The sequence below is a fragment of the Mastacembelus armatus genome, unplaced genomic scaffold, assembly GCF_900324485.2.
Source record: "Mastacembelus armatus unplaced genomic scaffold, fMasArm1.2, whole genome shotgun sequence".
NCBI classification, from domain to species: domain Eukaryota; kingdom Metazoa; phylum Chordata; class Actinopteri; order Synbranchiformes; family Mastacembelidae; genus Mastacembelus; species Mastacembelus armatus.
Window position 1 is genome coordinate 160,104 of NW_022872866.1, and position 11,923 is coordinate 172,026.

Consider the following 11,923-nt stretch of genomic DNA (forward strand, 5'->3'; position numbering starts at 1 on the left):
CACCGCATGTCAGTCTGTCATGTCTAGTTGACTTATATAAACATAATTAGAAATTACCCTTTAAAGGTTTACAGCATATGGCAGACTGTCCCTGGAGACTTGTTTTAGGAAGCTGCACCAGGGAAAACTCTGGATATTCAAATTTATCGTTCAGGTTGGTTTCACTCCACCACTAACCCAAGTAGGCTCATTAAGTGAGTTATGTTTCTGGGGCGAGAGTCGTTAGACCCACAGTCCTGAGTTCTCAACCCCTAGACCATGGTGCTTTGAAACAACATGTATAAAAACTAAGTTCCTCTTTAAAATTACAATTCTCAAATTGTGAACTGTTAAATTTTCTTCTTAACCTGCTCAGGTTGCAAGAAGGTTCCTGGTTTGAAACCCATCAGGGGCCTTTCTGTGTGGAGTCTGCATGTTCTCCCTGAGCTTGTGTGGGTTTTCTCCAGGTACTCTGGTTTCCTCCCACAGTCCAAAAACATGTATGTCAGGTTGATTGGTGACTCTAAATTGCCCATAGGAGTGAGTGTGAGTGTGTGAGGTTGTTTGTCTCTATGTGGCCCTGTGATGGACTGGGGACCTGTCCAGGGTGGACCCCTGCCTTTCACCCAAAGAGAGCTGGGATAGGCTCCAGCAGATCCAGATCCACTCACCCCAACAGGTCGAGGCAGATGGCTACCCAAACTGAGCCTGGTTCTGCTGGAGGTTTTTACTCTCCACTGTCGCCAAGTGCTGTTCATAAGGGATTTGTTGAGTTTTTTATTTTTGTAAAGTGCCTTGAGATGATTTGCATTGTGATTTGGTGCTATACAAATAAAATTGAATTGAATTGAACTGAATTGAATCCCCGTGACGCTGGTTAGGAATAAGAGGGTGTAGATGACGGATGCGCCAGGATTTTTGGGCTCTTATTTTGAAGTGTTCGGAGCGTAGAGCAAACGGGAAGCAGAGAAGAAGAGAAGTCCTCGGATCGTCGGCAGCAGCAAACTCACTTGGTGGACAAGTGTGACCATTTCTCGGTAGGACCCCGGTCGTGAGCCTGTGCCTGTGCCGTGACAGATAACTGTCTCGGTCTGTAGACCCGTGCTAACCGGCTAACGGTGCTAGCTATAGCTAAGGCTAACATTACCGTGCTAAACAAAACCTGTTCTGCTTCTGGTCCCTGCTGTACCAGGAACATGTCTTATGTGGTCCAATTCGTCTAGCTGGTGTCTCTTTTAAAAACTAATCCGGGCTGAAGCGGGTCATCGGCCCTATTTGGTCTTTTGGACCTGATTCTGTGGTGACCTACTTTTTCCCGGTCTGGCGTTAGACCGGAGCCGCTTTACAGGAGGGGACCGGGTTTTTAATGTACTGATTCGAATCAGTCTGGATTCAGGAAGACTTTTCAGTTTTCAGGTGAAATGATTTGAAACACTTGGATCTGGATCTGGACTACGTTCGTGTTTTTGTTTTCATGTCTGTCCCGGATCAAATCCGGTTTATAAATTAAGAGTCCATAGCTTGTCTCCAGGAAGGCGACCTAATTTTCAAATTAAAAGGATCCAAGCATGAGCCCGTACTCAGACCCCAGTGGTCAGGGAGAGCTCCATTATGCCACATGAAGGTGGTTAAAGAGTCAAATTTTAAAGTGAAAACGACAATTAAATGGTAAAATAGTTTGTTGTGATGGGAACAAAATATGAGCTGACTCAAACTCGGGTTACAAACTGTACTGACACCAGACCCCAAATGCTTCACTTTACTGAGTTATGTCACAAAGAAAAGCAAAGCTTCTCATTTTTTAAAGCTGGAATCAGAAAATAAAATAGTCATTGATTAATATTTATCTGTCGATTGACTGACCTTTGATTGTGTACTGACTACAGTATGGAAATGTGTCTTTAGTTTTCACTGATCAGCAGACACATACATAGACAATCAGTTGATTGATCACTTTTATGTGTAACCTTTTTGAGTTTCCTGTTCATGTGACTTTCTTTTTTTTTTTTAACAGGAACACTCAATAATCTCTAAAGGTCAAAGGTCATCTCCCCAAGCATCATGGCTCTGATCTCCCTGGAAGACCTCGACGGATTGGACGATGAGCAGCTGGATGATGACATCACCGATAACCCAGAGCCAATGGATGAAGACGACCGACTCATGAATCACTGGCAGGCCATTGCCAGTACTCACCACGTGTCTGTACCTTCAGGTGAGGGGGCAGGGTCAGTACTCACCAGGTGTCTGTACCTTCAGGTGAGGGGGCAGGGTCAGTACTCACCACGTGTCTGTACCTTCAGGTGAGGGGGCAGGGTCAGTACTCACCAGGTGTCTGTACCTCCAGGTGAGGGGGCAGGGTCAGTACTCACCAGGTGTCTGTACCTCCAGGTGAGGGGGCAGGGTCAGTACTCACCAGGTGTCTGTACCTCCAGGTGAGGGGGCAGGGTCAGTACTCACCAGGTGTCTGTACCTCCAGGTGAGGGGGCAGGGTCAGTACTCACCAGGTGTCTGTACCTCCAGGTGAGGGGGCAGGGTCAGTACTCACCAGGTGTCTGTACCTCCAGGTGAGGGGGCAGGGTCAGTACTCACCAGGTGTCTGTACCTCCAGGTGAGGGGGCAGGGTCAGTACTCACCAGGTGTCTGTACCTCCAGGTGAGGGGGCAGGGTCAGTACTCACCAGGTGTCTGTACCTCCAGGTGAGGGGGCAGGGTCAGTACTCACCAGGTGTCTGTACCTCCAGGTGAGGGGGCAGGGTCAGTACTCACCAGGTGTCTGTACCTCCAGGTGAGGGGGCAGGGTCAGTACTCACCAGGTGTCTGTACCTCCAGGTGAGGGGGCAGGGGCAGTACTCACCAGGTGTCTGTACCTCCAGGTGAGGGGGCAGGGGCAGTACTCACCAGGTGTCTGTACCTCCAGGTGAGGGGGCAGGGGCAGTACTCACCTAAAGTCTGTAAATATGGGAGAGCTTCAAATTATTAGGAAACAAATGGGGTGCAAACAGTGTTGTGTGTTCGTGTGTATCAAATTAGGACTGAACTTCTTTTGGATTTGTACTCTGTGCCCTAAATGTTCTTATTTTTATCATGTTGGAGTTGCCAGTTTAAACGTGCAGTTTTGCACTTACAATGAAATCACCCTTTCTGCACACAACCATCAGCTCAAAGGATAAACAGCTGCTCTGCTTGGGGGACTCTGCTGCACTGGATATAATCTAATTGGTTAATTACAGATGCAAGGGACCGATCACCACTAAACTACTGTTACAGCCGACACTTTCATGTTTGTGTTACAGAGATGACTGGACCCATACAAGAAATGACCCGCAACAGCCAGCAGAGGGAGCCCCTCTCCTTCGCTCCCATCGCCCGCCATGAGAAGGTAAACACTAAGACCACATCAGACCAGGATCTGGGTCTGACTGGAATGTGATCAACCTCTTCACATAAACCAGTATCTGGGTTTCTGATAGTCTGAGCTGTTTGCGTCTTGAGTCCACAAACCTGGACCATGATCTTGCTTTTGTATCACAGGTTTCTGAAACCAGGATCTGATGTTTCTATTTGTAGAAGATCAGCATCAGCTTTATTCTCTGTTTGTTAAAGACACAGAAAGTTTGTCTCCAGTAAAGTTGCTCTCAGCAAATAGAACATAAATAAATAAACCAAAATAAGTTTTTTATAAATGTTCAGGGTTAGAATTACGTATACTACGTACAGTGTCAGTTTTGAGCAGGGTACTTCAAACCCCCAGATCACATTTAGAGATTCCCTCCGCATCACAGGACTAAAACACCAAGACAGACCAGACGTATGTGTTTGCATATAATTATAACTTAAAGTTGGGACAGATGGGTGAGGTTCTGTATGCACTGATGGCTTTGGTGTCCCCCCCTCAGATGGGTGAGGTTCTGTATGCACTGATGGCTTTGGTGTCCCCCCCTCAGATGGGTGAGGTTCTGTAGGTACTGATGGCTTTGGTGTCCCCCCCCTCAGATGGGTGAGGTTCTGTATGAGGAGCGGGTGTATCCAGCCGGACACTGGGCCTGCGTCACCAGAGGAGAAGACCTGTATGAGCAGAGCATCTCGATGGGCTTCATGAAACTGATGCGCTTCATCTGTAAAGAGAACTCAGCAGGTTAGGCTCCGCCCACACACTTTGCACCTGCTCTTCATGCACCTGTAAATCTGATCCTGTCATAAACGGTCTTCCAAACCTTTCACACAGCTCACAGCCAGTGTCTGGACAGTGATTGGTCGACAGGTGACTGCTCGGTTCCTATTGGCTACAGAGAAAGCTGGTTGACTGTGCAAAATTTAAGCAGATTATCCCAAATACACTGGCAGCCATTTTGCTTTTGTGACACATTTTGCAACCAGGCTGCCAATCACAGCTGTCAATCATCTGAGACACACCTATGTTTATAACCTTTTGAAGACAGAGTCGTCCATGTCAGACCAGAACTGATCCCTCATGTCCTGCCAGATTCAATCCGGTGCCAGCACCAACTGCCCTCCAATCCTCCTAGTGAGAATTGATTATAAAACAATATATTGATTGTGTATAGGCACATACCTGGGGATGACAGTGCCTGTGGTCAGCAGGATCCAGATGATGGATGATGGGACCACGTTTGACAAAGATGTGGAGACTTCGTTCTTCCTGCCCGCTGAGTTCCAGAACAACCCCCCCCAACCCTTCGACCCCGACATCACCATCGTCCACAGAGAGCCAATCAGAGTGGTTGCCAGGTCAGTACATCATCAGTCCCCATCACGAACATGAAACATCAGTTCTGTTGTAGATGTGACTGAAAGTTTTCATGAAACATAATCAGATTATTGATCATGACAGTTAATTTGTTTTTCACTTTTGTTCAGTGAAGAGAAAAACAGGTTTCTGTGTCTGTCAGTAAAAATACTGATTAGGGGTTCAGTGTTAGGTTGTAAACTTTCACAACTGTATGACTGCGATGAACAAACTCCACCTTCTCAGGTCTGAGCTTTTTGTGTTTGTTGGTCCCGGCCAGCTGAACGTCTGAAGGAAACTGCGACGAGCATGCTTCACTGGCTGCTCTCCGGTTGGCTGTCCTCAGACAGGCATGCGTGTGTTTCTCAGTGTTCACTCTCTGATTGGCTTTCAGGATCTTCCTTGGGACGACCACCGAGGAGACGGTGACCCGTCAGATTGCTCTGCTGTGGGAAATATTGGGCGTCAGCGACGACCTCCACAGAGACAACTACATGGTAGCTGTGTACGAGAACCCTGGCATGCCAAGGCGCAGGAACGAGATCTGGTTCATCAGACGCAACCTGTAGACACCTTCCCATGATCATCTACCCCTCTGATTGGCTGGTTTGTAGTGTACACCGTTAATGTTTTGTTGAACTGACCAGTTGGAGCGCATGTGTATGTTTGCAGGTTCTGACACTAAACCTCTCCCCTCAGCCCTTCCTGACCAGTCAGAATGTTTCCTTCTGCCTAACTGCCAGCCCATTGGTTCACACACAGAATGAGCCTGTCATTTCAGCAGGAATCATCTTCCGATTGGCGACTATCTGTGTCAGCGACGTCCTGATTGGTCAGTTTTTTCGGGTGGCTGAATCTGGTCCCAGAGCTAGTTCACCTGCTGGTTTCCATGGAGACAGGAGCTCTTAGTACCTGATCAGGGATAGTGAGGAAGACTCTGACACAAAGTACCTGTAAAACCACTACTTTTTAGATGAATCAGAGCAGATCTAATGAGGTTAGTTACTTCCCACTGGTTTTTATGCTAAGCTAAACTACGCTAAGAGACATTTACTTTCAAGACGTGGATTAGGTATGTGGGTCCAGGAACAACCACAAAGGTGCAGTTTAATTAGCTGCGTCATTTGTTCTTGGTGTAAAACAGTGAAGTATGATGAGTAGTGCACTAACTTTAAAATCAGTACACGTAGTAGTATGTTTATACTGTATACAGGTGTTTATTTGGAAGTTATGTCCATCAAAAACATTGTTTTTTTTTTTTTTACAGAAAACAGATCAGTGTCAGCATCAGCTTCCTTTTTTAAGGTTTAACCCGTCTTATAGAGTTTTACTAGATTTAAACAAATGTCCTGTGGTTCCTAAACACACACACAGAAATTATTTTATATTAAAAACAGAGTATTTTCATGACAAGAGTGTGCTACTGACAATCTGAGAAATTTACATTAGTGAATATATGAGATTTACATCGTGTCAGAATCAAGACAGAAACCTTTCAGCTTTGACCAGTAAAAGTAAAACGTGCTGTTTTTGACAGACTGAGTTCAGTCAGAATTATTAAAGGACAGTTTCACTCGTTGGCCGTTCTGGAAGCATCAGTCAACAAACCCCATCTTCCGAAGTCTAAAACCATCCCTTCCATGAACAGATGTGTCCAGACGTGGACAGGAGCACTGAGCTCACACGTCCACCAGACTGATCCAAAACCTGTGAAACTGTCCTTTACTGTGCACGGCAGGTTCCTGCAGAAGTCAGCACAAACCTGTACTGAATGCAGTGGTGTGGCTCTGAATGTTCATTGTTACACCGCCACTCTAGTAACATCGTGCAGAACTGGACCAGAGTCCAGGTTCAGACACAGGTCAAAGACCAGAGTCCAGGACCAGCATCCTTATCAGTTTGAGGTTTCCAGAGACTGATGATGTATTAAAAGAGCAATCAAAAGTTTTTGTAAATGGAGCTCCACTGGTCAGACAATTGTTTCTGGTTCTCTGAAGGTTTCTAAAGGGTTTTGTGTAGAGCTGAAGTGTTAGCTTTATTTCTGGACACTGTCAGTGGTAAATATTTTATGAACGTGACATTTTTAATTTAATTCCTCCACATTTTTAAAGCTTCTGTCCTGCTGTGCTAATATTTTCAGCATGTTACATGTTTACAAAATGACCAAACAGCTTTGTGATTTCTGGTGCCTGTTGTCAGAATGTAATGATTTTTTTGTTTTTTTTTCCATCTTCCACCTTTTGTGTCTATCATGTTAAAATAAAATTGGGTGTTTGATTATATTCCACTGAAATAAATTATGTTCTGTTCTAGTGATGTGGAGCTTTTACTTTTTAACATTATTGGAAAAGTAAAATTTAGTCCAGAAATTAATATTTAGTTAATCACTGTTACTATTTTTTGGTTCAAACAGTAACAATTTAAACACAGTGAGTCACGAGGTGAAATGTTGATATGACGTTAAAAACGGATCATTTCTTACTGCTTAACCAAGACTTAATGTGCTATTTTCCAGACATTAAGTCTGAGCAGAAAAAGGCTCAAGTGTCACCCATTATGGTTATTCTGCCCAAACATTTTTCAGTTTAAAGAATGCCACACTTATGGAATTAGGTTCTTCCATTTCTTAAACTTTGATCTTATATCTGAACAGTTATTTCCATTAGATGTAAATGCACTAAGAGCTTTCTTAACTAATAAAATGAGGAAATTGACATGTCACTTACCCTCAGTTGAATCCTGATTTTTACAGACGGTAGATATTAAAGCAGCATTAGCAAACAGATTTTAAAATTAAAAGTGTGGCAGTGAAACTGAACAACGTGACATGGAACCAAAACAACTTTATTTACAAATACAAATCCCAAATCTTACAGTTGTTTTCTCCTCAACAGTCAAGAAACATTGTGAAACTATTAAAAACATAAAGACAAGAAATAATCGGAAGTTAAAGGGGCAGGGCTCCAACGTGACGTTATCCAGGTAAGACCCAGGCAGAGTTAGGTCCAGGTCGGCTCAGATCAGGTCGGCGACTGCAGAGAAAAAAAATAGTTCTGCTCAAGGTGTTTTGTTTTTATGGAAACTTTTTGACATTTTTCATTTTTAAAAGACAATGCCATGATGGGTGGAAGTAAACACTCGGCTGAAACAAACTGTGTGACATCAGCAGCGCAGGGCTGTGATTGGCTGACTCGTACCGTTCATCGGCATCTCGTCGATCTGGGTGGAGTAGTACTGCTCAATGTCACGCAGGATCCTGATGTCGTCATTCTTCACAAAGTTGATGGCCACACCTTTACGACCATAACGGCCGGACCGACCAATCCTGAAGCAGGAGGTCAGTGGTTACTTCAGGTCACCCCAGAAACATCTCACAAATAGCCTCAGATCATTAGAAGTGAATGAGCCAATGAGCCATATAAAATGTATGAGATAAAACAACAAGCTGAAAACAATCAGCTGTAAAAAACTGTTACTACTCGGGCAGAGAGCAATTTGTTTCCCAACTTCCAATTAACCAGTTAAAATGAGTAGCAGGAAGAGGTGATGGCCTCAGAAACCTATATTTGTACTTTAGCATATTGATGTTAGACCCTAAAAAATTCACATTTTTTGTGGAGTGACAATAGCTTCCAGCCCTGCTTGCGTACCTGTGGATGTACAGCTCTCTGTTGTTGGGCAGGTCGTAGTTGATGATGAGAGAAACCTGAGGAACATCTAAACCTCGAGCCCACACATCTGTGGAGATCAACACGCGACTGGAAACAGAGCAGACGTGACAATTAGGGAACGTGTTCAAACAGCCTGAAGAGCAGCTGAAGGACTTTAGGCAGAAGAACCAGCCAAGCAGCTCTAATCCAGACCTGACTGATTCTGGTGAGTAGTAAGAAAAGCAAACCTCTTCCTGACCTTAACAAACGTGATTGTCAACACAACCTGCTAACAGCAGCAGGCCAGGCTCAGGTATGTGCATTACCTGGCTCCAGATCTGAACTCCTTCATGATAGACTCTCTCTCCTTCTGAGGCATGTCCCCGTGCATTGACGAGACAGTGAAGTTGGCTTCTCTCATCTTCTCTGTCAGCCAGTCCACCTGAAACACAGCACAAATGGACTCAAACTCCCACAGTGCTTTGCTGGTGTGGTCCAGCCTGACCGACTCACATAAGTGAAGACTGCTGACTGTTGAGTCAGTCACATGAAGGTAAAACCCAAGAACAGAGAGGAGAAACCTCCCACAATAAGTCTGCCTTTATTTTGGAATAAATCATTGTGTGTCTGACCTTCCTCTTGGTGTTGCAGAAGATAACAGCCTGTGTGATGGTCAGAGTGTCGTACAGGTCACACAAAGTGTCAAACTTCCACTCCTCTCTCTCCACAGCCACAAAGAACTGCTTTATCCCCTCCAGGGTCAACTCATCACTGGGGGCGAGAGACATTCACACAAGGAAAGAGAGAGAGAGAGAGAGACTATCAGTAACTTTCAATTTGTGGGACTCAACATGCTGAATTTTTCCCTGACTGTTTTCTAGACATTTGAATTATTTACTGGATTTTATTTTATTTCAATATATTTTTGGATGTTTTTCTAAATATTTTGTCTTTTAATTTTTTCATATTTCCTACATGAATAGATGCTACTGGAGTGTGTTTGCACTGACCGTTTGACCAGGATGCGGATCGGGTCAGTCATGAACTTGTTGGTCATCTCCAGAATCTCATGTGGCAGCGTGGCACTGATCAGGACCACCTGTGTGGCTGGGGGCAGGTAACGGTACACGTCATAGATCTGTTCCTTAAAACCTGGGGAAAAAGAAAATGTTAGGAAAACTGCCTCTGAGGATCCACCTGTTTCCATCAAAGTCAGAGCTGCTGGGTCGGAGTCTCTGCTCTGTCGCACAGCAGTTCAGTGGTCCTCAACTCTTTGCACCAAACCTTATTCCGTTTTTTAAAGTTTTAAAAACTACAGGCAGTCAGACAATGACCACATTTGGATTTTGTGCACACGCCGAGTCTCACCTTTGTTGAGCATCTCATCGGCTTCGTCCAGAACCAGCATCTTGATGGCTCTGGTCCTCAGACTCCTGCGACGAATCATATCTGCAGACAGAACTCACATTAGCTTCCTTTGGCTGCTCCAGTCACTTTAACTGAGGAGGGAGGAGACAATCTCCAGCTATGGGTAGTCTCCAGCTTTACCTGGGCTCTAACATCACCAGATCTTGAAACTCACCAAACACTCGTCCAGGTGTCCCTGCCACCACATGCTGACCATAGTCCAGCTTCCGGATGTCCTCGCCCACATTGGTCCCACCAATGCAAGCGTGACACTGAACATTCATGTAGTCTCCCAGGGCCAGGAGCACCTGTGCACACAGGAGAAAAAGCCAATTAGGGATGAGGACATGTTGTCACAACACACCTATTCACAGGTGACTGGATCAGTGTGACTGTGTGGGCGGGACTACCTTCTGGATCTGTCCAGCCAGCTCCCTGGTTGGAGCGAGGATCAAGGCCTGGGTCTCCCTCACCTGCACACAGGAAACAGATCACAGAACAACGTCATCACCTCAACACCTAAAGTTTCAAAGTTCATCTGGAATGACGTTGTCACATTGACTGATTGAATGATTGTCTCATTTAACAGTCATTCTCAGCAGGACATCTGTGTCCCACCCACTGTTGAGGCGAATCAGTACAATTTGTAACTCAGGTGACTGACAGCGACAAAGCTTCAGCTGACATACACAATCCAGTGTAAATACCACGATTCAAACTAGACTTTACCTCACATATAGATTTATATATTTATGATTTATTGCTGTACATGTACCACTCCTCATACAACCCTGAATTTCACCATTCAAGACTCACAAAAAGCTAAAAATTTAATTTCCACCGTGAAACTGATAAGAGACTTGGACAGATAAACAAAACTACCAGAATAAAAGTTACCCGAGGGCCTGAACTAGTCTGAGCACTGACCTGGATGTCGAGACACTGCAGTACTGACACACAGAAGGTGGCCGTCTTTCCTGTTCCAGACTGAGACCTGAACAGACCAAAGACCAGAGGTTGAAAACAACAGAGACATTTAAAGGTGTGATGTCAGTTTTTACAGCACTTACTGAGCGATGACGTCTCTGCCTTTGATGATCTGTTTGATGGCTCTCTGCTGGATGGCTGACGGCTTCTCAAAACCTGAAACACCAAACATCTGGTTACAACAGCTGGACTATCAATCAGGTGAAGCTGTGTCCCACACCCTGCTGAGGGAGCAGGTTATTCAGTAGAAGAATAAACCAGACACATTCATTTTCTTGAGTCCTACAGGTTCACGCAGACAAACACAGTTCTATATGTTGGTGTCTGGATAAAACATGGGGTCGGTCTCTGTGAGGATCGAACCAGAAGCGTCAGTGTTTGGTAAATAAAGTTTAATAAAACAACGATGAGACTTTCTAGGTCTTTCGTCCTACAGATTCATTGTGTTTTCACTTCAGCCCTGGGTTAGGGTTAGGGTTAGACCTTTGTCTCCACACCGAGACCAGCGGGCAAAACGATCGTGATTTTTCACCACCACGAGGAGCTGGATGTTGTATTTAAGAGTTTAGGTCTGCAGCGATAACGACGCAATAAACTGCGCAGCAACCGGAGGCAGCGTTAGCGGGAGCAACGTTAGCTACCGTACAAGCTAACTGAAGCCCCGGTGAGCTTTAGTTACAATATTAACAGCAATATAATTCGAGCTGCTTTTCGTAAACCACTATATAATTGTGCACGTCATTCAGTTTAATCCGTATCCGTATTATTCACTTGGTCTATTTAAAACGCCCGAGTGATAAACCATTAGCTTTAGCATCCTGCGCTAACGCTGTAGCCCCGCGGAGGCCGCGCTGATCCCCGGCCTACCGTAGGCGTAGATGCCACGGAGCAGGTCCTCCCGCAGGCCCATGGTGTCGAAGGTGGGGGTGACGTCCACCTCCTCGCTTGTCTCAAACTCCACTTTGGTCATGTCCTCCTCCTTCAGGATCCTCTTCCTGCCCTGAGTCCCGGCAGCAGCCATCTCCCTTCGACCCTTTTATTCTCCGGTAAAACTCACAGACTCCGGGAAACTCCGCGCCGCTCGACAAACGGCTAACTGCTAACTGCTAACACGACGAGAAAGAGCGCCGCATGTGTCGCGCCAATGACGT

General features: G+C 45.3%; 2 protein-coding genes across 4 annotated transcripts; one reads left to right on the forward strand and one right to left on the reverse strand.

The window, feature by feature from the left end:
- The first annotated feature begins 922 nt into the window (after window positions 1-922).
- Window positions 923-6,960, forward strand: soul4 (heme-binding protein soul4). 3 transcript variants are annotated; one of them, XM_026323879.2, is made up of 7 exons: window positions 930-1,016; window positions 1,994-2,194; window positions 3,275-3,360; window positions 3,975-4,116; window positions 4,547-4,730; window positions 5,123-5,334; window positions 5,428-6,960. In XM_026323879.2, exons 2-6 carry the CDS (start codon window positions 2,041-2,043, stop codon window positions 5,295-5,297), a joined length of 741 nt encoding a protein of 246 aa, XP_026179664.1. In that variant the 5' UTR covers window positions 930-1,016; window positions 1,994-2,040; the 3' UTR covers window positions 5,298-5,334; window positions 5,428-6,960. The 3 variants fall into 3 exon arrangements, with proteins under 3 accessions (XP_026179665.1, XP_026179664.1, XP_026179663.1); XM_026323880.2 differs by having other exon boundaries at window positions 923-1,016; window positions 2,016-2,194; window positions 5,123-6,960; XM_026323878.2 differs by having other exon boundaries at window positions 5,123-6,960.
- Window positions 6,961-7,551: 591 nt separating this feature from the next.
- On the reverse strand, window positions 7,552-11,907 carry eif4a3 (eukaryotic translation initiation factor 4A3). Its single transcript, XM_026323877.1, has 12 exons — window positions 11,640-11,907; window positions 10,856-10,928; window positions 10,713-10,779; window positions 10,196-10,258; window positions 9,961-10,093; window positions 9,747-9,827; window positions 9,389-9,530; window positions 9,011-9,149; window positions 8,705-8,820; window positions 8,379-8,486; window positions 7,926-8,053; window positions 7,552-7,760 (listed from the first exon to the last, which is right to left on the reverse strand). The coding sequence occupies exons 1-12, from the start codon at window positions 11,791-11,793 to the stop codon at window positions 7,744-7,746; spliced, it is 1,221 nt and encodes a 406-aa protein (XP_026179662.1). The 5' UTR covers window positions 11,794-11,907; the 3' UTR covers window positions 7,552-7,743.
- Between the last annotated feature and the right edge of the window lie 16 nt (window positions 11,908-11,923).